Here is a 27,588-nt window from a genome sequence, read left to right as displayed (position 1 = left end):
TTGAATGCACCAAATCGATCATATTATACTAAAATCAAAACTTTGGACTTTTAAACATAAGAATAACATTAACATTATGAGGTAATACATTATATATTTTTCTTTAACCATATTTTTGGTATAAAAAATATGAACTCTAACAACTTAAGTGTCGGCGAAAAAACGATAAATCTTGATATTATTTAATATCAATCTGACGGCAGAAGTTGACGTCATAACCGTAAGTAGAGAGAAAATGACAATATTGCCCCAATGCCACATCTTCTGCTCTATTCTAGCTGTTTTTCCTTTCATCTGTAATTTACATATAATTATGGGAATACTTTACTAAATACTTAATTTTGATACTAATTAAAAATTAATGAACTTTTATTGTTTATCCGACAGTGAGAAATTATTTGTAGGAAAAGAAATTTCTTACCTTGATGTAGATCATGCTTGGAAACACGAAGGTTAGAGGAAAGAGCGCAAATGAACCCAATAAATTTACGAAATCACCCATGAAAGGAAAAGTGGCCGTTATAAAGATATTTGCTCCAAAGAGGATAACACGAAGAATGATACGACGCTTGATGTTATTCATTGAGTTCATGTTTTGATCTAGTTTTAGGAATTTAGTATCAAGAGCTTCATGAACGGGTGAAATGTACATCTAGAAAAACAGGTAGATAATTAGTAAAACTGAGTAGCTCATATTTTATTTTGTTTTAATGACATTTCCGAGTAACTATTTGTTTGCCGATGTTGTTTATACGTATATCAAGTAAGTTTCTCAAAAAAAAAAAAAAGTAAGTGAAAAAAAATCAATGTATGTGAAAACTCACATGTTGTGCAATGACACTCTGCAGGAATTGTCCAGAGTTTATGACAACCTTGGCCCATCTAGGCCCACTTAGCTCTTTAGGTAGGTACTCGGGAACAATTGAACCATAGGCCCAGTATCCAACTATGCTCACTCCATAGTAAACTGCAAGCCCAATTGTGTACTGCAAATATAGGGCTTTCCTCATATTCTTCACTGCTGGCTTCCTCAAAGTTGACTGTATACATAAATTATTTATCATCAAATTCTCTAAAAACTAGTATCATATTAATGTAACATTTAGGTTCATTAATCTTGGCTTATGTTCATTGATTGAGACAATAATAAAAATAATAAGGTTTAGATTACTTGTATCTCAGGTAATAGGCCAGATGTGTTGCAAACTAGAATTGCTGCAATTGCTCCGAAGCCGTTAAACATTTTATCGACTTTGGTTCCCTTTATCGTATAATCTTTATTTCGGTTTGACTTCCCTTTCGAAAGAAAAAAACCAAAGGTCAAATTTTGATATATGTTTAGAAATACATATGTATATAAGTATATTGACATATACAGAGTGAAGAAGAGGTGAATTTATAGGTTTACCGTCTTTTACTAGGATAACCAATAGGATGGCAACATAAGTGAAAGCAAGGACCAATGAAATTACTAGCCATCTTCTCATTGATGATAGGTTTGGCACCAATACTGAGAATATCAAATAGAGTCCTCCTGTTGTTATCACAAAATACTGAATTCTCAGAGGAGCTTCACCACTCCCCAAGAACTCTGAATTTATTTCCTGCAATTTAATGTATATACCAATCATATCAACATCAATCATTAATTTTTTTTTTTTTTTTTTTTTTGTTGAAGAACATCAATCATTATTTATAAATCTCATACTCTCCCTCTCTCTCTCTCTCTCCACATATATAGAGAGGTGTTTTTAAATAAAAGAGTAAGGTTCAAACTCGGATATCTCTGTTAGAGAGACGTGCATCTTACTACCTCACCAAAAAGAACATCACTATAGAATTTTTGCTTGATGCCTACACTGGAGATTGACATTATCTTTTCTAATAAGTAGTCGAACAATAGGGAGTTCTAATTAGGGAAATGTTTTAGTTAGTTACAGCATCTCCAATGCAACACTCAAACTGAAAAACTCGAAGTGTCAGCTAAGATTTTTTAAATTTTTTGTAAAATACTCTCTCCAATGCAACACTCAATTTGGATCTCAAAATGATGTGACATCATTTAATGTTGAGATATCTCAAGAAGAAACTCAATATTTGAGATTTCTTTTGAGGATCTCAATTGGCCACTCAATATTAAAACAAATCTACCTATCTAAGAAATGACACCTAAGTTACTTTTTAGAGTGAGTGTTGCATTGGAGATGTCTTTTGAATTGAGGATCTCAATATTGACATCTAGGAACGAGAAACTCAATTAAGCCTTGAAACATAGGAGAAATTGAGTTTCTTTTGAGTTTTACATTGGAGATGCTCTTAGAATTTTTTACTTAGAGGATGACATGCTGACTCATCAGGATAAAAGAACGGTCCAGGTCGTAATCAAACTTTGGAAAAGCTTTGTCTTTTAGTGAAAATGAGTCAGCATGTCACCCTCTAAGTAATTGTAGCATCTCCCTTCTGATGAACAGAGATTCCAAAACTTGTCTCTACTATGAATCATGAGATTCAAAAACTAACAAAAGCTTCAGATTAATAGAAGAGAAAAGATTAATTTCTATTTGGATGACTGGACTAAGACAGAGGTGTTTAGAACGAAATACTTATCTCTTTGGAGTTTGGAGAGCTTCTAAAAAGAAGCAAGCTTCAGTCTCAGCTAATGTCGCTGGTTATTTTTACGATGATTTATGGAATTTTCACTTTACCAGACCTATAAAAGAATCAGAGATTCAAGACCTACCGACCATGCATGAAGCTATCACTGAGGCCTCTAACTCACTATACTCCAGCAGATATAAAAGAACTTGGACCCCCTGCCCCGAACCCTTCACTTTAGGTTCCTCAACCAAGTACCAAGCATTAGATCAAATAGTTAACTCCCCTGTGATCATCACTTCCACTAGAATGAGGTTATCCCTTTAAAAGTTTCGTTCTTTCTTTGGTCTTTGGAGTATAATTCTATTCCGACAACTGATAGTGTAATCAAGAAAGGGTCGATTATTCCAAATAGATGCTCTCTATGTATGGAAGACCGAAGATGAAGAATCACAAGATCATCTAGTTCTCCTTTGCCCCTTTACTAAGCAAGTGTAGAGTTATTTAGGACATTCTAACCCCCTTTACAACATCACGATATCAATTACTCAAGTTGTTAGAAAATTGGATCACATGAAAAACAAAGATAGGAAGAGCTTCATCGACCTATGCACCCTTCCAACGACAATTTGGATAATTTGGGGTGAAAGAAATACCAGAATGCTTGAAGAAGAAACAACAAAAAACGTTGTTGTTAAGATCAAGGGGTTGGCGCTCCATTGCACAATAAAACAACTATGGATTAAGATCACAAACCTTAGTCACTTTACCTGTAATTGAGATGACTTAACTAGGAATTAAGCCTCTCGATGTAACCAACTCGCGATCTTGTTCGGAGTTTTGGCAGCATTTCTCCTACCATTACTTTGTTTCTTAATGAAATACTTTGTCTCTTCTAAAATAAAATAAAAAAATATTTTATGTAATAGATCAAGTATTGTTATCTTTGATCTTAGGAATCTTCCTATAAGACTTTTATGTCCTCTGAAAGAATAAATTAAAATATTGGAAATTGAAGAAGTATGGAACCTTTAGTGCTCTTGCCCCAAGAAGAAGGAAACCCATGTTCCCTAAAAGAAGTGTAAAAAACTGCAGGACCCATGTCAGGTAGTACATCTTTCTACCTGCAAGATAAAGTTGAAAACTATAATAGCCTTGATTATTAGTATCTGCCTTGACTCTTTATTGTTAATGTATTCTCTTCAACAAAAAAAAAAAAAAAAACAAATTATTCATCTCCCGTTGAAGATGCACCTTCCTAGACAGAAAAGAACAATAAGTTATCATAAAACTTGTCTTTTCATTAGAAAATTCAAACATGGGCCATGCATGACTGAGTAAATTAAGTTGTTACTCAAGACACATGAGGATATATTTGAGTTTTTTTTGATGAAGAGGATATATTTGAGTTACTAAGAGACAATAAAAGAAATCAAAATCTGGTTTCAACTCATGACTTATATCTCTTGAAAAAGTTTGAATAATATTGTAATCATTAGGATTATCTATTTAGTTTCGTGCACAACTCTAGTATGTCAGTAGAATAAGCTTTAGATAAGGTTTATTGAGATGTAACTGACTATAACTCAAGATAAATCTCTTGTGAGAATAGACCGAGAAAGAGCATCTATTGCCAATTGATTTTGAATTTTATGTTTATAAGCTTAAGTGTTTAACAAGATATAAGAGTTAGCTACTGATCCTTTTAACTGTACATCCACCACGTTGTTGGGTTTTCCTGCTAGTGGAGAAACTTAGTTGGGTTTGGTCTAGTAAACTAAATCTGGGCCCAAGTCGAGTTGGAATTAGAGTTAAAGGGGAGTATATAAATACTACCTTAATCTAATCTAGAAGTGTGCGAGAAGCACTAACACAATTAGAAACGCACAAGAGAAGAGAGGAGGGAGAAAGAGGTCTGCCGAGACGAAGTTGTCAGCGGGGTTAAGTATTTTCAGCACGTACAGCCTTCGGTGTTCAGGAAATCCGACAGTGAGATCCGATTGAGCTGAAATTTTGCAAAGGTATTCCTGACTTACTCATCTAGTATTTGTACGGTTAGATTGATATTTGGTTGCCGGAATCCTAGTGCACTTAGGATCACTTTGGACTGCAAATTTCTCACACTATTCTTCATATTATCCTCGTAACTAAGACAAAGGGGGAAAACTCTAATTCTGTTGCATCGGCTCAATCAGTTTTCCAACACACGTCACTCAACAAAAGATGCGTTATACTAAAAATAATATGCCAGGCTTGAGAAAAATCTCACATAGACAGACTGTGTTATGGTATAAACATGAATATAGTAGCTACATTCTCTCCACATATTTGCCAAATGTTTTGAGCTAGATGTCACTATTGTGAAACACTACCCCCCCCCCCCCCCCCCCCCCCCCCCCCCCCCCAACCCCTTCCTTTACGGTTTATCTCAAAATAAAATACCTCTCTTTTATCATATACAATCTATCAAATAAAATTTTGATTGATTAAATCTAATTTTAACTCCAAAATAAAATTTAAGTTTCAACCAAAATTTTACTATGCTTTCAACAAAAAAAAAAACCAAAATTTTACTAACAATATCTGCGATTAAATTTAAATTTACCTCCAAAACAAAATTTAAGTTTTAACAATTTTTTGTAAAAATATTTGTGGCAATGGAGGAATTCTAAAGAACTCTCCATGTATTTGTTGAACTATTTTCGGTAACAATCCAATTTAGAAGAAAATACTATCCAATTTGGAAGAAAAAATCTCATCCAAAAGCATGAACAATTTGGATTATTACCGAAAACAATCTGCACGTTAAATGAAATCCAATTTTCTTCCACTTAATTTCGATAAGGAAATTTCTTTGGATTTAGCCTAAAAGAGAAATTCTACTAATCTAAACGTTAAAAAAGTGCAAAAAAACATGTGTAATTTTCAAAAAAATTTCGGCTTGAGTATCTTAATTTGAGACGGAAGGAGTGTATAAGTATTACCGTCATCTTTAAACTGTCATGGAAGATTTGACTATCTTTTCTAAAATATATTTGAACAGAATCCAATATCATGTTTATCTACAACCCAAAAATTAACATACATAAAGCTGTGATATATGGTAATCTCACCGAAAACGAAGCCCATTAGGTCACGGTACCGGATGAATCTGTTGCCATCAATGATATGAAATCCAGCTAAAAGCCAGTTAGCATAGGCAGTGAAGAAGCCAACAATAAGCAAGCAAGTAATTCCCCATGACCAACCCAATGGTACCATCATCAAATTTGAAAAACTCAATATATACCCACAGTTGAAACTTGTTACCAGCAACAATCCCACTTGTTTCCATGAATCTGCATCCAATCATGTAGCATCAAAGACTAAAATTATAATTCAAACAACTCTCTATATGATTGGTAACTCAACTTGATTAGAGAGAAGGAGATATTTACTGACCAGAATCAATGGTATGAGCAGAAGTGAGAGGATGTGGGTGATCATCTCCATCCTTTATTGGATTATTAGTAATAGATGGCTCTATACCAAAAACTTGATGGTTGGCAGTGTTGGTATTCATATTTTCTGATTCTCTGATGATTTAGTGTTAGGTATATATAGCAGTGCTGATATTTATATTTTCTGATTCTCTGATGGGGGTGGTGTTGGTATTATATACTCCGTCGTCCTATTTGGTTTAGGTGTTATTTTGTTCAGGGAGATTTAGTTATTGACATCCGTTTATTTAGTGATATTAGGACTACACCCCTAAAATCATTGATTGTTTAGGCGTTAACCTCAAAAAGTCAATTTCCCGTCAAATGTAAGTTAAATGAAGAGCATGCGGCCCACACGTTTTTTTCTTTGACGAAATTGCCCCTTCTTAATGTCAGGGTCATAAAATAACACCAAAAATCAATGGCCCACACATGTCTTTAGGTTATTGAAATCCCTTCCCAACAAATTGAGTGATTCTATGAAGACCCAACAACTCTGTTTAAGAACAAGAACTCAATGGTATCTAGAGGTTTTACTGAGTTTTTGGTTAATCGGATTTCATCAAGACTTAATTTCTATTTGGCCCCTACTTTGTGTCCAACTTCCTTTATGAGCCCCTATTTTCTGTAAATTCAAATATAGCTCTTTTTTTATGTAAATGTCCTAACTACCCTTCCTATATATATTTCTTCAAAATAAAATTAAAAAGAAAAACATAAATTCCACCTCACTTCCATCTCCACCACTTATCTCTCTCCACGTCACCTCTCTCTCCAACTCACCTCTCTCTCCAACTCACCTTTCTCTCTCTCCAACTCATCTCTTTCTCTCTCCAACTCACCGCTCTCTTCTCTGTCGAAGGTCGCCGGCCGGAAAATTTCTGACTGGTGACCTTCTGATGTAGAACGCAGCGGAATTAAAAGAAGACAATAAATAAACGAAGAACGATAAAATAACTGTAAACTTGATTAACTTCAATGGGGTTTTTCTCTTCAATATGAATAATAAAGACAGACTGCACATCCTTTTATAGGATATTAGACTTTCCTAGATAGACTCAAACTGGACTTTCCTACATAATAGAAATACTAAAATAATGCAACTTCCTATACCTAGATTCATTATGAATCTTAATAAACTGGGGCTCTTCCTAAACTGCTAACTTAGCCGACTAGGCCATGGGCGCGCGGGTTCGCGGGCCCAGCCCGGATGCTCCTGCATCATCTCCCCTTTCCCCAGAAGGTTCATCCCGAATGGTTTCGATGAAGAAAATAATCGGGTGCACCCACATACGATGAATTCTTCCATACCGATCCCTAAGTCCCACTTGTCACGAAATTTGCTGAAAATCTGTAGAAGACAAATCTGGACCATACCACCAACAATAAGCTGAATCATATATTGCCAAGATACTCGCAAAAGCAGTACCAATGTATAAACGTCCGATAAATTTAGACATCGCCCGTTGTCCTTTAATTTGATGAAAGAACCCACATATACTACCTTAGCCGATACATGACAAAAGTTCAGTTTTGTAGCGGAAATATTTCGTGTAGCACTAAAATTTGAAACAAACGAGTAGGTGAAAATCCCGTGAGGGACATTTTATTGAACACGTGATGTGCGTCTTCCACTTGGTTCCATGAAGAAAACCAAGAACTTGTAATTGGTTCATGATTATTCCCAAGAAAAACCTTAGCCATTCGTGGGAATTGAGCGTGCCAACATAGTTTTTTCAACTGAATTCTTCAATTGCCTCTTTGATTTCCTGAATTTGTGCATTTGGACCACAAATGTATGCATAAGACTCCAATAGAGTTGTGTCTACCTTCGTAACGGATACCATAACCTCGTCTCTTAGAAGTCCCATAACAGATAACACCTTAATGTGCATAGGAGTCGAGCATCCCGGGTCAAATTAATCCTTATCAACAAAAGACAAAATCCCAACATAATTCTCAAAAATATTAAAGAAGTCTGCAGGTGATGGTGAAGGGAGCAATTGCAACATAGTGGAACATGTGGAGGAAGTCGTCTTCATTGCTTTACGAGCTTCCTTAGATAGGCATGTGCTTTGATATACAACTTCCTTAGATGAAATTTCCATCAGTAGAGCCCCTAAAGCAGCACAAGAAGCATGATGGGCCTAGAAAGTTTCCTAAATAGGTCACCACCCGCAAGTATACTGGCGCCAAGTGATAATTCCGGTAAGACCGGGTCGATCTGCAGAGACTAGTCAAATACGTTCTTAACTTAGAAGTAGTGTGATTTTTCAAATGATTTTGGTTTTAGTGATTAGACAAAACAATAAAATAGTAAAACGAATAAAAGAGATGAACTCAACTGGGGAGAAAGCCTAGGGTCTCGAATCCATCAATGAAACCACTCTAAAGATGATCTAATTTTATTAGTCAACACTTCCTTTATTTACTCGGGCTCTAAAACATGAATGGTAGAAAGCCCGGAAGGTATCTTCGTTAAACCGACAAAACTAAAGGCATATGCGTCGATCCCCTATATAGTAATTGCTCAACTATTATGCATCAACTAAGAAGTATAACCTATCAAAGAGTTTACTCTAAGTATAGAATATCAACTCAAGAAGCATATTTGGACTCAATGTCACTGCAGACATTGTGGTCAGCCTATGTAAATGCTGTAGGATTTTGTGTGTATCCTATACACTATCTAGTGTTCTAAGCGGAATCTCAAGCATCATATGTTAACACTAGAATACCCAGAATCATACGCATGAACTAATCAATGAACTAGAAGAGGGATAAATACCTTGAACGCGTTTTCCCTCGAACCTTTCCAATCGCGTGTGAAGATCGAGAGCTCCAATTGTCGCTCCTCTACTTGAGACACCGAGTGTATAGACTTGATCTCCCTTCCTTTCAGACTGCTAGGATTTACTAGAAGGTTGAGAAGAACTCTTCTTCTTGACTAGATTGATAAAACGGGAGCTTTTTCTCTATATCCCTCTCTCTCTCCACTAGCTGTATATTGAGAGAGAGTGAGAGAGAGAGAGAGCTGTATATTTTTCTTCCAGAGAAAAATCCACACCTTTTATGTTCTCTACTGACCCTATATATAGAGAAATCCTAATTAGAATCATATTCAGATTAGGTCTTTCTATTTTCGGGTCACAGAAAAGATAATTACCAAATACCCTTTTGGGGAATTTTGGCTAACCCTTTAAGTGTGGCCAGCCAGGGCAGCCCACTATGGGCTTTGTATGGCCGGCCCACTTACCTTGGTCGGCCATCACATGGCCGGCCCAAACAGCCTTACTCCGGGCACCCCTTTTCAGGCCCGATTCTTTCTATCTTGTTCCGAATCTCCATTCGAACCTTTTCGGTCTTTCAAGTTGGATCCAATCCATCTTTAGCCTATTCCCGTCTAGTCAAGTCTCTCTGATCAAGTTACCACTCTTATGTGTAACCCGTTGTAGGATCCGGTCTATGTTAGCCGCGAATCACCGAATTGATCCGACGATCGTAGTTGGCTTCTAGCAAAGCATTACGACCCCTAATTGGACCGGACTGGATGATCTTCACAGTATGGTCATCGTTATCCTAGCTGACAAATTGATCGCATTGCCATCTTGGTCGAAGGACACTCCTTCAGAATGACATCTCCTTCAGACCGAATGGATATATCCTTCAGTCTCCCACTTGTACTTAGAACAAGTGCAATGCTCGATTCCCATGTCTCTTCTTATCTCATCTGATACGTCATATCCTTCAGACTTTCTTGATCTGGAGAACAACTGTCAAAGCAAATGATTAACCATTAATCCATTTGAGTGTGGCAACACATTTTCCAGTTGCTTCTCTTCAAGTGGCCCGGAGATACTTATCCTAACTCAATAGGAGGACATCATTCAGTCTTGTACTCCCACTTAACTTCATGTCTATCCTGTCTCCCCCAGTAATTCGTCTTTATAACCTCTTTTTACGGCACGGCGTTTGACGGTACCAAAGTTCGACATTCCTTACATAAGATGAGTGGAGTACTCATGCTTAAGGAATCTCTCCAATCTCGCCTATGAGCGTTCATGACGTTTTTCAACTCTTGAAGAACTCTCATGTTTGGGTTATCCAGTGTATGTTCCCCAATCATACACCCATGTAATTGACTTAAATACTATATTCCTATAGCCCATGAAACTGCGCTATCAGTCAATCTCCCATGCTAGTCTTCATGAGTCATTGTTGTCCATGCAATGACCTGGACTAGGGACTTAGTAATGAATCTATTCCATGTTCACTTAGTAGGGTTTCATTTACCAGATCACGCATCTGATAAACCTACTTGGAATGCTTCATTATTTTTGGACTGTCAATTAAACACTAAACCATTATTTAATGACAGAAATAACTAATTTATTTCTTTTATTGAATGTAGCTAATTGATTACATGAAACTCCTTTTATTAATCCAATTACAACCTAAAGCCATTCTTCGATGCGCTTTATACCTATGCCCCTTTCTATGACTCTCATACTTGGGCTGAGGCAGTGGTTTAGTTAACGGATCGGCAACGTTGTCGTCCGTATCGACTTTGCAAATGACCACATCTTTTCGCTCAATGATTTCCCTAATCACGTGGTACTTCCTTAGGATATGTTTGGACTTTTGGTCTGCTCTTGGTTCCTTAGCCTGGGCAATAGCTCCATTGTTGTCACAATATAGAGTTACCCCTTTTTCTATGCTAGGAACGACACCAAGTTCGGAGATAAACTTCTTGATCCAAAATCCTTCCTTGGCTGCTTCCGAAACGGCTAGGTATTCTGCTTCTGTGGTAGAGTCTGCTACAGTAGTCTGCTTTGAGCTTTTCCAGCTTACGGCTCCTCCGTTTAGACAAAAGACGTAACCCGACTGCGATCGGAAATCATCTTTGTCCGTTTGGAAGCTCGCATCCACATGGCCTTCCACGACTAGTTCATCTTTTCCGCCATAAACCAAGAAGTGATCCTTTATCCTTCTCGAGTACTTCAGGATATTCTTGGCTGTGGTCCAGTGTCTCTCACCTGGATTAGATTGGTAACGACTACACATGCTCAGAGCATATGAGACGTCTGGGCGAGTGCAGACAATGGCGTACATGATTGATCCTATTGCCGAAGCATAAGGCACCTTCTTCATGTATGCTAGCTCATCAGGATCTCGGGGACACTGAGTCTTGCTTAGCGTCGTGCCATGTTTCATGGGTAGAAATCCTCTCTTAGAGTCTTCCATTTTGAATCTCCCGAGAATCTTATCGATATAAGTTTCTTGACTGAGTCCAATCATCTTCCTCGATCTATCTCTATAGATCTTGATGCCCAAAATATATTCTGCATCTCCTAGGTCTTTCATTGAAAAACACTTCCTAAGCCACTCTTTCACGGAGTTAAGCATATGAATGTTATTTCCAACAATCAGTATGTCATCTACATACAAGACCAAGAAAACTAAGTTGCTCCCACTAACCTTCTTGTATGCACAAGATTCTTCTTCGTTCTTTAGAAAGCCAAACTCTTTGATTTTCTCGTCGAACCGAAGATTCCAGCTCCTACTTGCTTGCTTCAACCCGTAGATGGACCTTTGAAGCTTGCAAACTTTTCCAGCATTTTTGGAGTCCTCAAAACCTTCAGGTTGTGTCATGTACACATCCTCTTCCAGTTTTCCGTTCAGGAAGGCAGTTTTGACATCCATTTGCCATATCTCATAATCGTAATGAGCTGCAATTGCTAGAATAATCCTAATTGACTTAAGCATCGCGACATGGGAAAAGGTTTCTTTGTAGTCTATTCCTTGGACTTGTCTGTAACCTTTTGCCACGAGTCTAGCTTTGAAAACGCTCACGTTTCCATCCTTGTCTGTTTTCATCTTGAAAATCCCTTTGCATCTAATGGGTTCTACTCCATCGGGCAAATCAACCAAGTTCCAAACTTGATTTTCAGACATGGATTCTATTTCGGATTTCATGGCTCCCAGCCATTTTTCGGAGTCTGGGCTCGTCATAGCTTCTTTGTAGGTGCTGGGTTCATTATCTTCTATCAACAAGACCTCTTGTCGTTGAGATAATTCAATCAGCCTTGCGGACCTACGTGGGGCTTGAACAACAGGTGAGACACTCTCAACTCCTTGAGGGTTCTCCTACGAATCCCATTCGCCTTGCGCGGGAGGATCTCCGAGATCTACTATCTCTTCCTCTGTTCCCTTTTCTATTGGCTCTGAATAGTTAGAAATCGCGACTTCTGACATCGGTACAACAGTGTCAGTTTGTTGCTCGGATCGAATTTCTTCGATCTCTATATTTCTCCCACTTGTCTTCTGGGAAAGAAACTCATTTTCAAGGAAGACACCATCACGAGCAACAAACACTTTGTTCTCTGATGGATTGTAGAAGTAATACCCCTTCGTCTCTTTTGGATATCCAACAAAGAGACATTTGTCTGATCTTAGTGCTAGTTTATCTCCTTGTAAACGTTTTACATAAACATCGCAACCCCAGACTTTGAGAAAAGACAACTTTGGAACGTTTCCAGTCCATAACTCATATGGCGTCTTTTCTACAGCTTTTGACGGAGGTCGGTTTAGTGTGAAAGCGGCCGTTTCTAGAGCATATCCCGAGAAGGTGTTATGAAGATCGGCTAAGTTCATCATCGATCGAACCATGTCCATCAAGGTTCGATTTCTCCTTTCGAACACACCGTTCATCTAAGGTGTTCCTGGTGGAAGGAGTTGGGATACTATTCCGCAACTCCTAAGATGATCCTCAAACTCTTGACTCAAATATTCACCACCTCGATCCGATCGAATGGCTTTTATTTTCTTGCCAAGTTGATTCTCTACTTCGTTCTGAAATTGTTTGAACATTTCAAACGATTCCGACTTATGCTTCATAAGATATATATAACCATATCTAGTGAAGTCATCGGTGAACGTTATGAAGTAGCCATAGTTACCTCTCGCGAGTGTACTCATAGGTCCGCATACATCTGTATGTATCAGTCCTAATGGTTCACTCACTCGATCACCTTTCCCCTTGAAGGACGATCGTGTCATTTTGCCCACTAAGCATGGTTCACATGTATCGTATGATTCTAAATCACACGATCCCAGAAGTCCATTCGCATGAAGCTTTTGCATGTGTTTCATGTTAATATGACCCAAACGACAATGCCAGAGATAACCTTGGTTAGAATCGTGAGTACGAAGCCGTTTCGTGTCTATGTTCAGGATTTCGTCTTCTATGTTCATAACATAAAGACCATTGCGTAGTCTAGCACTGGTATAGAATATCTCATCTTTGTATAAAGAACAACACTTGTCCTTTATTATTACATGATATCCCTCTTTGTCTAGTACTGACACAAAGATGATGTTCCTTGAAATAGTGGGCACATAATAGCAATTATGCAACACTAATATCAATCCAGTTTCTAGACTAAGCTCATAGGTTCCTACAGCCACAGCAGCAACTCTTGGTTTATTTGCGACTCGTAGAACCATCTCGTTCTTTGTCAGATACCTGATCTCCTTGAGCTCATCTAATTTCGAGATTATATGTGCTCCACATCCGGTATCAAATACCCATGAAGGAGAGTCAGCCGTATCTGCCAAATTGACCTCTATAACATAGGCACCGCCTTCCACTTCTCTTTCTGGTATCTCTATTACGCTTTCTTTATTCGAAGCATCGAGAACTCTTCTCTGATCTTCCTCCCAATCTAGAAAGTCGTATAGATCTCTATCTAATTGTGAACTAATACTATATGCCATCTCTACTCTACATAAACAAAATAAGGATATTACTAAGTACTACATTCAATGTTTAAGCAAAAACAGTTTTTGCCATATTATTCAATGAAAACCGTCCCCCTTTGAATAATATGATTCCAATATCCCATTCCTGTGGAGTTAACCGTACTTTGGCACTGCCCTTAACTCCACCCTCCTGGTGAGTAACTCTTTACTGATCATACTCCTATGACTCTTGGTTGATGAATAACACTTATGTGTTAAATTCATCCTTTTGCCTCGAAATCTAAAACCCTTTTGCTGACTCGTTGAGAATAACCATTTAGACGTGTAGACCTCTTCATAGATCTACCCGTATTGTCCCGAGGTAAAAGATGGCACCCTGCTTTGGTATAACCCACCATCGATGAACAAGGGCGCAAAAGGTGTCTTAATCTGGGTAGGCATTACTCAAAATTCTTTTTGGGGACTTTTACATTTTTAGCATGCATGCATTCTGTGAACTCTAACAGAATCATACACGACATAAAACGTAAATAAATAAATGCGCGCGAGAAAATAAACCAAGCAGACATGATCCTAGTATGGCCCCTAACCTAAAAGATCTAATCTTCTTAGGTTCTTGTTTGTTTCGCCTTTGTTCGCTTGGATCTCCATCATCGAACCTCCATTGAATTATCCCACTCGAACCACGATCTCATCCTTTGGTTCTTCAATGGACTCTATCGGACCCTTAACTCTAATTACAAGACTCAACGATTCGTAGATCGTATAAAACTTGAAATTAAATTAATTACATCGGGCACCCATCCGTGCTTAAAAACAAGAATAGAACAATTCTATGGCCATACTAGAACCCGCATTCACATTCATACATACATAATAATATGACAGTCATAAAACACCTAAGTATGTATGAGATTCGCTTCCTTAGGTCGAATCTAGGTTTGCTATGTTCTAAGTAGCTATCCGGGAGATACTATAGACATCTCTATGTCTAACGTACCTTAAGTCTGATTCTCGTAAAATTCGGACTAATGGCTCGTTTTGGTTTTATCCTAAAAGATTTTGAAATCGTTTTGGAAAAACTCCGTTTTAGGCTTTTGGTTGGCCCGGGTCGCTTTCGGAAAAAATATGGTTAAAGTCGGAAGAAGAAAAGTCGAAACCTCCCACTTAAGTCAAGGCCCCAAAAGACCCGAGTCAAACTCTAAAGACTTAAGTCAAACTTGGTCAAGGAACCCTTTGACTAGACCAAGTCAAGTCACGGTCAAGGTCCGAGCCAAGGTCGGACCCGGATTGGCATGTGCCAAGTCCCTCGGGTGGACGCGTCCTAGCCCTAGGCCAGACTCGTCCCAAGCCCTCAGACGCGTCCTAGACGCTCTGTCCAAGTATATGCATCTCGGACTCCAAGTCCGAGATGGCTTCTGGTTTCTCTAGACGCGTCCTAGACGCGTCTGGAAGGGATAGTGTCGGTCGCGTCTGGATTCTAAATCCGAGACGCGCCCGGACTATTCTGGTCGCGTCCAGCTGACGCGACCTCACGTGCTGGGACACGGATCTCTCAGGATCCCAGTCCGAGACGGTCTCAGACTCCCAGTCCGAGACAATCTCGGACGCGTTTGTCCGAGACGATCTCGGGTTCCCAGTCCGAGAAGGACTCGGACGCGTCCAAGACGTCCGCGACTGGCCAGAGGCGTCCTGGGACGCGTCTTGGTCGGTCCGGCTCTTGGACAACAGTTCCTCCTTTCCTGTTTTTCGGTTCTTTTCAACTTTAGCTGCTGTTTTTGATAAAAATTCATCAAAAACAGCAGACTTTGAAAACTCTTTTCAAAAAACCATTTCTTTTAAAACTTCTTTTTGAAAACTCTTTTCAAAAACTTGAAATTTTAAAGTTCTCCCCATTGAAACACTTTCAATTTCTATCCGATTACGTCTAAATCAAATTTAAACTAATCAATTTCATGTCTAAATCCATATCTAAACATAAAATCATCTAATCAATCAAGTTTGAATCTAATTCGACTAGTCAGAGATAGTTTCATGCAACCGGCTCGTGATGCCACTGTAGGATTTTGTGTGTATCCTATACACTATCTAGTGTTCTAAGCGGAATCTCAAACATCATATGTTTACACTAGAATACCCAGAATCATACGCATGAACTAATCAATGAACTAGAAGAGGGATAAATACCTTGAACGCATTTTTCCCTCGAACCTTTCCAATCGCGTGTGAAGATCGAGAACTCCAATTGTCGCTCCTCTACTTGAGACACCGAGTGTATAGACTTGATCTCCCTTCCTTTCAGACTGCTAGAACTTACTAGAAGGTTGAGAAGAACTCTTCCTCTTGACTAGATTGATAGAACGGGAGCTTTTTCTCTATATCCCTCTCTCTCCACTAGCTGTATATTGAGAGAGAGAGAGAGAGTGAGCTGTATATTTTACTTCCAGAGAAAAATCCACACCTTTTCTGTTCTCTACTGACCCTATATATAGAGAAACCCTAATTAGAATCATATTCAGATTAGGTTTTTCTATTTTCGGGTCACAGAAAAGATAATTACCAAAATACCCTTTTGGGGAATTTGGCTAACCCTTTAAGTTTGGCCAGCCAAGGCAGCCCACTATGGGCTTTATTTGGCCGGCCCACTTCCCTTGGTCGGCCATCACATGACCGGCCAAAACAGCCTTACTCCGGGCACCCCTTTTCAGGCCCAGTTCTTTCTATCTTGTTCCGAATATCCATTCGAACCTTTTTGGCCTTTCAAGTTGGATCCAATCCATCTTTAGCCTGTTCCCGTCTAGTCAAGTCTCTCCGATCAAGTTACCACTCTTATGTGTTACCTGTTGAAGGATCCGGTCTATGTTAGCTGCGAATCACCGAATTGATCCGACGATCGTAGTTGCCTTCTAGCAAAGCATTACGACCCCTAATTGGACCAGACTGGATGATCTTCACAGTATGGTCATCGTTATCCTAGCTGACAAATTGATCGCATTGCCATCTTGGTCGAAGGACACTCCTTCGGAAGGACATCTCGTTCAGACCGAACAGATATATCCTTCAAATGCATATATGAACTATTTCTTGGGGCGTTTGAAGTTCCATCCATAATTCTTTCGGAGAAAAGATTAGTAACATTCTATTTCTGCCTCTATTTGGGTTTTCCCCTAAGTCAACAAAAAAAAAATTGGTTTTTCAGCTGATGTTTTTTTTTTTTGACATTAAACTCTGCGAATCCTAAATTTGTAATGACATAAATACTTCACGAATATATAATATGGAAATTATCATATAATCTGATGGATTGAGAAGGGTGTGTTTAATATCTCCTATTTCCATGGAAATAAAAGAATTTTCATGGATTTAGGTATTTCCACCGTTTGATACGAAGTATAATTCCATGTCTTCAATTTTCTAAGGAATCTATTTCGATGAAATAACCCACTTTTAATTCCTTGCTCCACCCTAGGAATTAGTTAACGTGGAAAGTCAAAAATCAAAATAAAAATATTATAATATATTCGGAAACTTGAAACCTAATATTTATCACCATTTCTAAATGACATTTTACCCATAAAAGTTAGCAAAATAAACTTATACTTTTACATTGGCAAATGACAAGTTTGCCCTTCTTACCAAATGACATGTTTACAAAGTTGTTAAAATGACATTTTAGCTTTATAGGCTAAAGTTACATTTTGGCTTTATATAGCTAAAATTACATTTTTACCCTTTATAATATCAAATTGACATCTTACCTTTATATTAGTAAAATGATATTTTTACCCTTATATAAATCAAAGTGACATTTTTACCCTCATGTGGTCTGAATGACATTCTTACCTGTATCTTGTAAAAATGGCATGTCTACACGTTTACATTGAAATGACACAAGGTTAAATAATTTTACAACATAGGAGTAAAAATATAAATTTGAAAACATAAGGGTAAAACTGTAATTTGGACAACATAAAGACGAAAATGTAATTTTAGTAACATAAAAGAAAAATGTCATTTTGACTACATAAGGAGTAAATAAAAACTCTTAATTGAATATTATATTCGTAAAAGTTAGTTGTCAACCAGATAACAGAGTTCGTAATTCTACAGAATAATAAATGACTATCAAACGAAAGAACTTTTATTTCCACGGATAAAATCCGTGGAAGACTTTCCATGAAACTCTTTTATTTCTATGGAGTTATTTCCCTGATATCAAACACAACCTTAGATAGAGTCATACAATACTAGATACCTATATTACCCTATAAATACGAGTGACTTCTTTCTGTTTAACCACTGAGTTAGCATTTAGTCACTGCAATCAATATATCCTACAATTGTATAAAATAACAAATACAACGATGTTAGTCTATCGGACCACAATCTTGGTTGAATCTTGGCCAGAGTATGTGGCCGGACGGAATTTATACAAAAAAAGTTTTACTCTCTCTTTCCAAATCTTGTTTAGCCAAATACATTAGCCAGAATTCAGCCTATTGGTCGTGCAAACAGTGACGCTATCCCAAAATTTATATTTTAGGGGTGTTTTTTCATTCTAAAACAAATATATATATATATATATATATTCATAAGTAAATAACACTATCTATTTATTTAAATTGTTTTAATTTAATGTATCGAATACCTTTTGGGTTGCTTCACAAAAAAGTTTGGTTTAGCAAAAGAGCATCCCATATTTAGAAAATGACAATTTTGTAAAAAAAATATTTAATAAACGTCTTGTTGTTTGATCTCAGGGAAGTTTTGAGAGTGTCTCTCATTCTTGTTAGCATTCCCTTTGACTAGGTAAATCTAAATTAACAGTCTTACAACAAAAAAAAGATTAAAAGTCTTGAAAAAAAAAAAGATTAACAGTCTTTGGTTAGATGCGCCCCAAAATTCGGTGCACTCAGACTGAATTTTGTTACAAAATTTGGCTCAAGAGCACTGAATTCTACTTTGATATGCTTTGATATCGGTTTACTTTAGCTAAATTTTGTAACATAGTTTAGCCTGGACCCACTGAATTTGAGTTGTATCCAGTAGAAAGTGTTCAACCCAACTAAGATCTACGTCTAATCACATTTTAAGAGTTTATCATTATTAAAGTCCATTGTATAAAATTTTTTTGTTTGATTTTTAAGGCGACTAACTATCTACGATCACATTTTTTTACTAAAAAGTTTCACATATCCTTGTATTATACTTTAATGACAAATTTAAATCAATTTGAATAATTAATGTACTAACTGAAATACATAAAATGATGTAAATGTTATGTAACACAACAATTGTTTAGAGAGGAAGTGATGAGGAAAGTTTTGTTATTCAAAGAATCAAGTTCAAAAAGGGTTTTTTTAGGAGAGAGAAGTTCCTAGCTGATGTCATCTAGGCGATTCTTCTCTCTTCTTTGTCGAGCAACCCTAACCCCTCTTTCACCTTCGTCAACCCCTCCCATACCATATCCGAACCCAATCCCCCTCCTTTTGTTGATGCAGAAATATTAATTTACACCTACACCTTCAATCAATCTTTGACCCTAACCAAATCTAGAAGATAAATAAAGCCACTTGCAGTTTGGAAGCCGAATCAAAATATTAGGGTTCATCGCAGATCACACCATGAACATCACGCGAAATTGAAATGATCGTCCACATCTAGCCTCCAACTCTTGGATCTGAGTAGTGAAGCTCACTCACAACAAAGGAATCCCCTTCATCAAACTCAGGGAAGGTTCTCAAACCTCATCTCTTTACTAATTATATAGACTTTCTACTATAATCTTTTAGTTTTTCTATCTATACTCATACATAGTCTTTAAACCATCTCAGAGGGGAAACCCCTTCCACCCTTTGCATGTCCATATTATCGCTGGTTACACACAGTTGGTTCCTGATACCTAGTAATTAGACTGTTATCTTCTAGTGGTCGAGCTTCTAGCTCATCAAATGATGGCTTTTTTCATCCCTCTACTGTCAACCGGTGAACACACCCTAGGTTCAACCTTCTCTTCAATCTTAACAAACCACAACTTGAACCTTAGATCTCCTTCTACCGTCTTTGGTGACTGCAACAAGAAAGGTTTTCATGCATGGTGCCTAGTTATGTATAGCTGGATCCATTGATTGATGTGATGCCCCGTGTTCCGAATCACGGTTTGCCAAGCAGTTTATAAAAGAAACTCGGTCTCAGACTCACTAAAACCAGTTTCAAATATAAACCCAAGCCAAAACTCTCATCACGGGTTACAAATCAAGAACAAACACAGCGGAAAATCAAATATAGTTTAAACCTTTTGAAAATATGTTCGGAAAATATATGTAACCCAAAAATAGTTTTTCATACAGATAAAAACAATTTGAATTCATGTATATGAAAAATTCACAGAAGAGACTGAATTTGGACAGAGTCTCCTCTATAAATTGAACATATCAAACCTGAAAAACTTGTCAAACATTCATACATATCTCATAAACTTCTAAATATCAATAGCATCAAATAAAAAGTGATAATGTGCATACTATTTACATGTGTACAATCGCAAACGAGTGAGAGAACGACCCTAACTATTCTAGATGATACATATATAATATTAACGTTGTGATTATGTTGAAAATATAATAGAAATTGTAATCTTACATAATGTGAACCGTCGAAGTAAACTATGTCACTCCGGGTCACCAATACCTGCAACTGAACAACAACAAAATAGGAATGAGATAACCCGAAGGTCAGCTCAGTAGGATACCTAGACATCCTATCCGCACCACACACATCAACATTTTAATACATTAATAGTTATAAGTGTTACATATATACAGATATATATACAGAGATATCAATATGCACACGAAGCAAAGTAATATAGCAAGATAATTCTTCTAGCTTACCAAGATCACGACTGAATACGCCCTCAGTCGGGGTCACCTACTATTCGGCTAGGAAGAACCGTTCGGCCTTTGTTAGTGCGTAGGCAGGCGGCGCCTTATCGAACGTTTGACTACTGCAGTGTACACATGGATCCACGTAATACCCCGGTAAGAGCTTCCGTAACTCTCCCTTCGTCATCATCGCCCATCAGGCTGGCTTGTGATCTCAATACGCATCGATAAGTAAATCTCACCCAAACAATGATACGCTTAGAATATGTCATGACTTACCCAGACGACTATAAGAGCATCGTCGTGTAGCAGAGCCATATACCCACGGCAATACAATTATCTCATCTTGAGGCGCGTCCTATCTCCGGCCAGATCTGACGCTTCCTCGCAAGGTAACTCATTGACCATTCGAAGAATACCCAAACATATGCATGAACCTATAATAGTATTAAATGATCTGATAGGCTCCCAAAGCTACAAGAACAGAGCCCTCCTAAAGGTCCCATCAACCCAAAGGAGAAGAGCGTTCTCATGTCTCAAGGTAGGGTAAACCCTGTTTAAAGCCAAGCTTTTACAAGTGTCCACTTTCAGGGAATTAGTATTTTCTTATTAAGAAAACTCGGGTAAACACCCTCTCTCATTTCGGTGAAAACATTGTAAGTATCAATCACAACAGAATTCAAGCCACACACACCAGTGGTTTAGCAGAATAAATAAACAAGCATGGCATTGGGTCAGTCCCCTAATCACTCCAGGGGTCGGAATACCCCAACTCCCATCCTCTCCGGACCCCATTCCGGGTAAACTAGAATGGTCGTTACCAAACGGCAGGCCACGCACCGAGTGTAACCCTTGACATAATTCATGGCTAATCCATAACATAAAATAAACAAGGGGACCAACCAATGCCCGTCGGAAAACAACCATTACACATAACACAGATCAAGCGATTCCGCCTCCATGTTATACACGCAGCTCAAGCGATTCCGCCACCACGTGTTTACAATTCACACAAAACGATCACACAGATCAAGCGATTCCGCCTCCATGTGATTATTTTTCAGAAAAACCAATTTGTTTTGAAAAGAGAAACATCCATAACATAGAGTACACCACATACATACATATCATACCATATCATATCATAAATTGAACTAGAGAACTATAAAAAAAAGAAAAATGACTATATATATATAATGGTGAAACGGGGAATACCCGTGCTCCAAGTAAGATTCGTAGGATCCTACCTCTTCTTGCGCTTCCAATGATACTCCTGACTAAGCTCTACTTCTCCTCGAGCTCTCTATTGCAGTTCATTAGTCCTACTGAAATATGAAAGGGCAAAACGGTCATTTGACAGTTACATAACTGTCAAGAGTCCTCTTGCAGAGCAAGAATGCATAAAATGAATGAAACTATACTAGGAACGTCCTATTGGCACTATACAATTCACTGAGACGTCTCATCAAATAACTGAAATGAATATAAACCAACCAACTTCCCACAAAGTCTATTTTACATTTCCGAGTCTTCATAAGCTGACAAATTATATAACACACCAAATACCATGAATCTTGAACTATCAAATCATAAAATGAACCCAATGTCAATCCATAACTCAACCTATCCATTTATGTGAAATATGACAAAGTTCGGGTAACCATCTCTATTCCAACTCATTTCCAAAACTATTCCAAATATGAAATTCGAGCAATAAAATAATTCGGCAGCAACCCGTCTATACATGGACAGCCCAAAATAGTCCACAATATCCTAAACACGATCCTGAACATAAATCATTCGAAGAAATATAACTATAACTATCCCAAATAGATCTAAATTACGAACCCAAGAGATATTAGACCCAACTATACAGTTATCGAAATAACTATCATAAACCCACCAAATACGGACGAAATAGAAAATTCTAAACGGATAGATATGTAGAACAAGTTGAGTGGAATTACCTGGAACAAGTTTCATTGAATTCCGACAACCGATGACAAACTAATTGGATCGAGAAAATCGAAGTTTAAAACCTAAACTTTCCACCGAACCTATTATTGATGTTGTTGGAAGGAAATGAAAAGTGGGTTAATGGAGTAGGACGTAGGCAGTGGGCTGGCTTTAAAGAATTTAAATTGCATGGGGTGCCACGTGTCAGCCATTAAAGTGGCCAGCAAAATTAATTTGGGTTAAGTCCCTAAATTCATACATCTCTCGCAGATAAGTCCAACTATATTAATATCCCTCTAATTCAACCTCCACTAATTACCTTATGAACCTTGATTTAACCTTTTATTTCCTTTTCCTCCCACAACCAACCATGAAGAAATTATATGACCCTACTAACCGGATCACAAAGAAAACTAACGAATACAGAGCAATAGCCAAACAACGTCCGATCTTTACATGTGGCTAGTCAAAATCTATTATTTCTCGAGATATATCCAATGGGTCTATGAATCGACTGAAATAAATACTCAAAACCAACTATTGAAAATTGCTAGCTTTGTTCGACGATCCAACTCGTCTGATTCTTCGACTCGGAGGTCAGGGCGCTACAATTGACCTCGTGGCTCATGAGTCCATATCAATTGTCTTCAAAGAGCTTTAATATTAGTATTAACCTTCCTTTCGACCCCGGAGGACACTGCAGCTCGAATAATGATGTCCACCTTAGTCGCCCACCTTTTGTTTATCATCTCTCAGCTCAATTTTCGTCGATTACTTTTATATTTGGTTTTCAAATAGATTCAATTCTTAATCCAATTTCCTTGACATTTTCACTTTCACCCTTTTTGCAATTCATTTGCGATCGTTTGTTGGATTAGCTGGGTATTTATACTCATGCTATGAAGGCGATCCCATTTACCAGGTGCTGACCTGATCCTACTTTGTAGAACTCGAGCGGATATGGTCTCTTATATGGATAATACTTGTGGGATAACTCGAAATCATCGTTTGGTTCCATCTTGCAGACACCCCCGTTTCTTCTGGAAACTTTCGGTGTCTGTCTAATTCATCTTCAATGTTACAGGAAGTTAGATACAAATTTCATCTTTCAATCAACCAGAATGACTCTCAAGATCAAATTTCATATCATTCTTAAGATGAGCTGTCAGACCTGCAAGTTACAAAATGAAGAATGCTTTATAAATCGCAGTTATACTATACAATTCCTCGTTTCTGTTATTTTGTAATTCTACTTTGTTTATTGTATTTTACTTTTCTACTTTATTTATTGTTATAGACTCTAGAGTTTAATGCATTATCTTTTAACAGAATAAAAAAGAATCAAGTTCAAAAAGAGGTTCATTATAGAAAACTTAGGTTTAACGCATTGTATTATTATAATTCACAAATAAATAATAGTATTTTTGAGTTAAAAACCCAATTTTTGGCCCAAATACTAAATTAAGCCCGGCCCGGAAAATTATTCCATCAAAAACCCAATAATCCAATATTAACTCAAAGCAAACCCAAATACGGATCTCTAGGCTCAATCCCGTCCCAATACGTATCTCTAAGAATTTTTTTTTAGTTAATCCCTCTTTTACCCTCTTATATATAGCCAACAACTCTTTCCCTCTATAAATCCGAAAATATCTTTTTGTCTCTCCAAAATCTCTCTAACAGAAACTCTTTCCAAAATCTTTTTCATCTTTCTCTCTCTACCAAAACCGAAACCCAAACCCCGAACCCTTTTTAAGAACACAACCGAGCCATCTTCATTTATTCTACAGTCATCATCTTCTTCAATCATCGGTTTTTGAGATTGAGTCATCATCTTATTTAATCATCATCTTCTTCCTTTATCATACACAAACCCAAACCCTCGAACAATCATCATCTTCTTCAATCATCATCTTCAAACACAAACCGGACCCAAGCCCGAGCCATCTTCATTAATCATATTGAGTCATCTCTTCCAGCCATCAACTTTTTCGTTTGTAGAACGTCCTTCATAAACTTCAGTTATCATCTTCTTCGGCTATAAAACTTCAGTCATCATCTTCTTTCCTATAAAACCAGGTAATGTTGATGATTTGAATATTATGAGATTTCATCCTTCTTTTTGATAATGTTTGCTTGCTCATTGTCCGTACAGTTTTGTCCATTGTAGCTTCAACTTCTGTTTTTGTTAACATTTTTTTTAAATGTTAACAAAACTTTATCTTGTGTTAACACATTTGTCAAAATGCTATCACTTTTGATTTTGATGGAATCATACTTCTGTTTATGTGATTCAGAGAACATTTTGTTAAAATGTTGACAAAACTTTATCCCGTGTTAACACATTTGTCAAAATGCTACCACTTTTGATTTTGATGGAATCATACTTCTGTTAATGTAATTCAGAGAACATTTTGTTAAAATGTTGACAAAACTTTATCCTGTGTTAACACATTTGTCAAAATGCTACCACTTTTGATTTTGATGGAATCATAATTCGCGGTCGTGTAACATTTCCATCACTTTATTAAACATTTGTTCAAATATTTAGACATTCCACCAGTGAAATTAATCATTTTACTATATTGTCATAACATTCGTAGTAATGTCTGAACATTTTTCATATTCTTATTGGATATAATCATTTTCTTTCTTTCATTTGCAGAATTTTCATCTATGGAACCGGATAGAGCACCTTCTAATTCTAAAAACAATGATAAGAAGTTTGTTTGTGAATCATGGGGTGAAATATTTACAGAGGTTGGACAGACATTCCCCGGTGATGTGAATGTTGTTCGACAAGCTCTTGGGCGTTATACCATTGCCACAAAGAACAACTACAAATATCTCAAGAATGAACCAGGCCGTGTGACTGATGTTTGTGTAAAACCAGGATGCAATTGGAGAGTTCATGCTGTTGCACCGTTGGGTTGTAAATCTGTCTTTTTGTTGAAAGAGTACGAACTGAAACATGATTTCGGATGTTGTCCTCAAACCTTCTGATCCAAAATTGTCTAGTAAATTGGTTGGTAATTTGATGGATCGAGACATTAGAAAACACCCAGATTGGAGTATGGCTGAAGTTAAAGAGAAGTTTTGGGATGACTACGGTGTTGAGTTGAGTTATTATTTTTCTTTCGGTGGTAAGAAGGTGGCAATGGATAAAGTTTTTGGTCAGGAGGGTGATTCATATGCTAAACTGAAGTGGTACGTAGATGCTTTGGCAACTACTAATCCTCAAAGTAGAATCGATTTGCAAATCTATCCCCATACCAATAGATTTGTTAGAGTTTTTATTGTTCTCCATGCATCGATCCTTGGCTTTCAACACTGTCGTCCTGTAATCTATATTGATGGAACATTCACGAAAAACTCGTTTTAATGGTTGCATCTTAGCTGCTGTTACCAAGGATGGAAACGACAGTATGCTTTTGCAAACATTATAAATTTTATCGCAATCATTTATGTGAATGTGCCGACATTCTGTGAAATGTCCCGACATTTAAGAATTCATTTGCATCTCAATTTATGTTTAGACATTTGTGGAAATGCTTACGCAATATGCTTTAATGCATCTCACAGAACTGATTTTGTATTTCTTTTTTTTATTAGGTCTCTTCCCCATTGCTTACGCAGTTGTTGATATTGAAAAGGCGTAAAGAATGTTTTCCCACCGCTCATCACTCATTTCGCGCTTGGCACTTCCGGTGTAATCTAAACATGAGAATACGTAACGGGGCGGGCCAGTCACGTTATTTTCAGAGTCTTCTTTTTACGGTTGCCCGTGCATTACCCGAAAGTGAGTATCATGTAACCATTGAACAAATGGTTGAGATGGGCGGAACTAATGTTCAACGTTTCTTCGAATCCCTTAACCCGGAATCATGGGCCGATTCTTTTTTCCCCGGTGATAGGTATTTATGCTTCCTTGAACTTTCTTCATCTTCAATTGTTTCACATTTTGCATCATTATACCTTCTGAATTTTCCTTAAACACTCAATCATATTATTCTACATAATGAGGAATGTTCTCTGTCATTTCCTTTGTGACGTGAACACTCCTGTTATTGTCGATGTGGGTATATTTCTGTTGTAGACATTCTCGTTATTGTGATGACACCCTTATTTATGTTTCAACACTATAATATTTGTTTACGTTTTATGATAAAGAAAGCCCGTGTCCTCCCTATTACAGCTCTATTGGATGCCATTCAGCGGAAAATCATGAACAAGATGAGAAAACACCGAGAAGCCGCTATTGGATGGAATACATTTCTTTGCCCCTCCATTAATGATCTTTAGGATGGGAAATTCAAAGTTTCCGAGATGTGGAGTTACGCCGAGGCAGACCCACTTATTTATGAAGTTTATTCCACCCCACGTCATTCCGTCAATCTTGGTACTCTTACATGCTCTTGTCGGCGTTGGCAAATAGACTCCCTTCCTTGCCAACATGCAATGCTATGCATCAACAAGACTCCGGGTGATAGTACTTGTTTTTATGATCTCGTCTGGACGGTGGAGGCTTACAGAAATACATATCAACACTGTGTCTACCCCGTTCCAAATTTCGACGAACCGTATACTTTTGATCCGTTAACAAAGACTCTTCCTCCACTACTTAAAAGGGAACCCGACAGACCACGTACAACACGGTTGCAGAGTTCCGGTGAGGTTACGAGGAGAAAAATAATATGTCGAAGGTGCAAACAGCTATCGTATCACAACAGTGCGACATGTCGAACCCAACTGTAGTTTACATTTTACTGTATGTCGCGACATCATCTCGAATGTTTGCATATATTGCTTAATTGTTATACAAACTATGTTTTTTGTCTATGAATTTTATACTGTTCCCAACACTCTAATTAATGTTTAAACAATGAATCCTTACATGGATAACTCTTATTTAC

General features: G+C 37.5%; 1 protein-coding gene and 1 long non-coding RNA gene across 2 annotated transcripts; one reads left to right on the top strand and one right to left on the bottom strand.

Moving 5' to 3' along the window:
* Positions 1-41: 41 nt before the first annotated feature.
* Positions 42-6,287, bottom strand: LOC147567529 (proline transporter 3-like). Its single transcript, XM_086654142.1, has 8 exons — positions 6,037-6,287; positions 5,709-5,933; positions 3,625-3,719; positions 1,409-1,604; positions 1,172-1,296; positions 825-1,040; positions 422-652; positions 42-294 (listed from the first exon to the last, which is right to left on the bottom strand). Exons 1-8 carry the CDS (start codon positions 6,155-6,157, stop codon positions 145-147), a joined length of 1,359 nt encoding a protein of 452 aa, XP_086510268.1. The 5' UTR covers positions 6,158-6,287; the 3' UTR covers positions 42-144.
* Positions 4,000-27,588, top strand: LOC147567528 (uncharacterized). The gene is made up of 4 exons (XR_015230781.1): positions 4,000-4,616; positions 25,341-25,882; positions 26,288-26,589; positions 26,871-27,588. It is a non-coding gene; the product is annotated as an uncharacterized LOC147567528 (long non-coding RNA).

The sequence above is a fragment of the Eschscholzia californica genome, unplaced genomic scaffold (genome assembly GCF_041429995.1).
Source record: "Eschscholzia californica isolate CP2 unplaced genomic scaffold, dmEscCali1.0.p SCAF_1, whole genome shotgun sequence".
Classification (NCBI taxonomy): domain Eukaryota; kingdom Viridiplantae; phylum Streptophyta; class Magnoliopsida; order Ranunculales; family Papaveraceae; genus Eschscholzia; species Eschscholzia californica.
The sequence above is the reverse complement of the archived record's forward strand: the minus strand, read 5'-3'. Positions and strand labels throughout refer to the sequence as shown.

Coding starts and splice junctions, on each gene's coding strand:
- LOC147567529 (XM_086654142.1), bottom strand. CDS start 6,157: ATGAATACCAACACTGCCAACCATCAAGTTTTTGGTATAGAGCCATCT. Junction 5,934..6,036: donor TGCTCATACCATTGATTCTG/GTCAGTAAATAT, acceptor GATTGGATGCAG/ATTCATGGAAACAAGTGGGA. Junction 3,720..5,708: donor CCTAATGGGCTTCGTTTTCG/GTGAGATTACCA, acceptor TTTATCTTGCAG/GTAGAAAGATGTACTACCTG.